The 3215-nt window shown below is 48.5% G+C and overlaps 2 protein-coding genes across 2 annotated transcripts in view; both read left to right on the forward strand.

The window, feature by feature from the left end:
- Positions 1 to 3215, forward strand: part of SF3A3 (splicing factor 3a subunit 3) — a 32634-nt gene that overhangs the window by 17573 nt on the left and 11846 nt on the right. Inside the window, exons 13-14 of the mRNA XM_017509730.2 lie at positions 2566 to 2730; positions 2836 to 2946. Coding sequence (XP_017365219.1) covers positions 2566 to 2730; positions 2836 to 2946 — 276 coding nt within the window. The remainder of the gene's footprint in view (positions 1 to 2565; positions 2731 to 2835; positions 2947 to 3215) is intronic.
- LOC108290046 (neuronal calcium sensor 1-like) lies at positions 416 to 1422 on the forward strand. The gene has a single exon (XM_037731790.1). The coding sequence runs from the start codon at positions 484 to 486 to the stop codon at positions 742 to 744; it is 261 nt and encodes an 86-aa protein (XP_037587718.1). The 5' UTR covers positions 416 to 483; the 3' UTR covers positions 745 to 1422.

Below are 3215 nucleotides of genomic sequence, written 5' to 3' on the forward strand. Positions count from 1 at the left end.
CAGGCTGGTCTTAAACTCCTGACCTTGGGTGATCCACCCGCCTCAGCCTCCCAAAGTGCTGGGATTACAGGTGTGAGCCACTGCGCCCGGCCATAGATTTGGATTTTTAAACAGATAAACCTGGTAGCAAAATGGAAATTGGACTGGAATGAGGAGAGACTCAAGGCAAGTTAGAATGTGGTCATGTTGGTGAGGAAAGGAGAAGAAAGTCCTGGTTAAGGAAATATTTTATATTTTTAAAATTTTATTATTAATATTTTTTAGAGAAAGTATCTTGGGGACTGGGCGTGGTAGCTCACACCTCTAATGCAAGCCCTTTGGAGGCCAAGGCGGGCGGATCACCTGAGGTCAGGAGTTCAAGACCAGCCTGACCAACATGGTGAAACCCCATCTTTAAAAAAAAAAGCCTGGCTCGGCCCAGCAGCTCCTGCTGGGAGCCCCGACTGGGTCCAGCCCGGGGGGCGGGGGCTGCGGCCACTGAGGATGGGGAAATCCAACAGCAAGTTGAAGCCTGAAGTTGTGGAGGAGCTGACCAGGAAGACCTACTTTACTGAGAAGGAGGTCCAGCAGTGGTACAAAGGCTTCATCAAGGATTGCCCCAGTGGGCAGCTCGATGCAGCAGGCTTCCAGAAGATCTACAAGCAATTCTTCCTGTTTGGAGACCCCACCAAGTTTGCCACGTTTGTTTTTAACGTCTTTGACGAAAACAATGACGGGCGGATCGAGTTCTCTGAGTTCATCTAGGCGCTGTTGGTGACCTCGAGGGGGACTCTGGATGAGAAGCTGCGGTGGGCCTTCAAACTCTATGACTTGGACAACGACGGCTATATCACCAGGAATGAGATGCTGGACATTGTGGACGCCATTTACCAGATGGTGAGGAACACTGTGGAGCTCCCAGAGGAGGAGAACACTCCAGAAAAGAGAGTGGACCGGATCTTTGCCATGATGGACAAGAATGCCGACGGGAAGCTGACCCTGCAGGAGTTCCAGGAAGGGTCCAAGGCGGACCCGTCCATTGTGCAGGCGCTGTCCCTCTACGACGGGCTGGTATAGTCCCGGGCCAAGCCGGAGCAAGATGCTTGGGAACCACTCACCTCCTCCTGTGCCATGAGGCCGCCTCAGCCGTGACACCACCCCCGTGTGCCCACCCAGCCTTCTTCCGCATTCACACAGCCGGCTGCCCTTGACCCGGGAGGCACCGGCTCTCCTCTCCCCTGCCCCGCACCCACCCGCTGCCTGAAGCCACCGGCTCCAATTGCCAGCAACCTCTGCTTGTCCAGAAAACGGCAACGCGAAATGGAAAAGGCTACAGCCCTCTGCAAAACCAAGGACTCGGCTGCCTCACCGGCTGCGTCTCCGTTCCTCCCGCTCTCTTGCGCGTGTGCTTTTGTTTTTTATTTCAAACAGACGTTTTAAAAGGGAAAAAAAAGCAACTACCTTCTATCCTAGAAGACACAGACTGACATGGGGAGAAGGCCTGGGAACCTCAGAGAACTCTGCCTGTCCCCTGTCCCTTGCCCCTCGGCAGCCAGAGAGGCTGTGGGCGGGCCGGGGGTATCGGGGGTTCTGCCTGGTCCATGTTATTTGTCATCCCATCTTTTAGCAGCAAAACCACCTGTGTGGCTAGGATGATTCATTATGAGGATGATGGTTTTTTGGGGGGAAAGAAAAAAAAAGAGAGAAAGGTTCTTGCTCTGTCACCCAGGCTGGAATGCAATGGCAGGATCGTAGCTCACTGCTTCCTCAAACTCCTGGGCTCAAGCAGTCCTCCTGCCTCAGCCCCCTAAGTAGCTGGGACCACAGGTGCACACCACCATGCCTAGCTAATTTTTAATTATTTTGTAGAGACGGTCCCACTGTGTTGCCAAGGCTGATGTCAAACTCTTGGCTTCAAATGATTCTCCCACCTTAGGCTCTCAAAGTGATGGGATTACAGGTGTGAGCCACCACACCCAGCCAGGAAATATTTTAGAGTCAGAATAGATGAGACTGTTTTCTGTTGTTCTGTAATATTAGCCTCAGATGAGAAATTAGGCAAGTGAGCTAAAACCTTAGACTTTTTTCTTTGGGATCAGGTAGGGCCTGCTGTTAAGGAGTTCTGATAGAAAGGCAAGATTTTCCTTTATTCTAGAAGAAAGAACCTTATCCTTGGAAGTAAGGGATCAGCAACAGGAAATTTCCCCTTCTTATTTTGCACTGTTTTTTTTCGTTTGTTTGTTTTTTGTTTTTCTTTTGAGACAGTTTCACTCTTGTTGCCAAGGCTGGAGTGCAGTGGTGCGATCTCAGCTTACCACACAACCTGCACCTCACAGACTCAAGCAGTTCTGCTTCAGCCTCCTGAGTAGCCGGAATTATAGACATGCACCACCATGCCTGGCTAATTTTTTATTTTTAGTAAAGACAGGTTTTCTCTATGTTGGTCAGGCTGGTTCCGAACTCATGACCTTAGGTGATCCACCTGCCTTGACCTCCCAAAGTGCCTGGGATTACAGGTGTGAGCCACCACGCCTGGCCTCTTCTGCACTACTTTTTTCTGACTTTTCATTTATGGACCTGCCTTAGGAACAGCGACATCTCACTCATGAAAATGTACAACGCAAGCAAGCAAGGACAGGAGAAGAGCGAGAAGAGGAGGAAGAAGAGCAGATTAGTGAGAGTGAGAGTGAAGATGAAGAGAATGAGATCATTTACAACCCCAAGAACCTGCCACTTGGCTGGGATGGCAAAGTAAGTCAGCACTACCACTTTCTCACCATTCCCCATTTTGGAAGCAGATAGAGTTTAGTAGACTAATACTTCATGTTGGTTTTGTTTTTTGTTTTTCTTTTTTAGCCCATTCCCTACTGGCTATATAAACTTCATGGCCTAAATATCAACTACAACTGTGAGATTTGTGGAAACTACACCTACCGAGGGCCCAAAGCCTTCCAGCGACACTTTGCTGTAAGAAATTCAGAGCCATTTTTCCTGGGAATTGAAGTGAAAACATTAGACTTTTAGAGAAGAGAGTAGGAGCAGCCCATGTGGACCACTGGTGTCCAGAGCTGAAGGGAATCAGAAAAGGATAGTTTTAAAATCCAGCCCATGGCATTTGACTTTTGGCACCAGTGTTAGTCTTAAATACCTGAGACAGTTTTTGGAGGAATTCTACCAGTCTGCTCTTTTTTTTTTTTTTTTTTTTTTTTTTTTTTTTTTTTTTTTTTTTTTTTTTT

This window comes from Cebus imitator, unplaced genomic scaffold (assembly GCF_001604975.1).
Source record: "Cebus imitator isolate Cc_AM_T3 unplaced genomic scaffold, Cebus_imitator-1.0 Scaffold420, whole genome shotgun sequence".
Taxonomy (NCBI): domain Eukaryota; kingdom Metazoa; phylum Chordata; class Mammalia; order Primates; family Cebidae; genus Cebus; species Cebus imitator.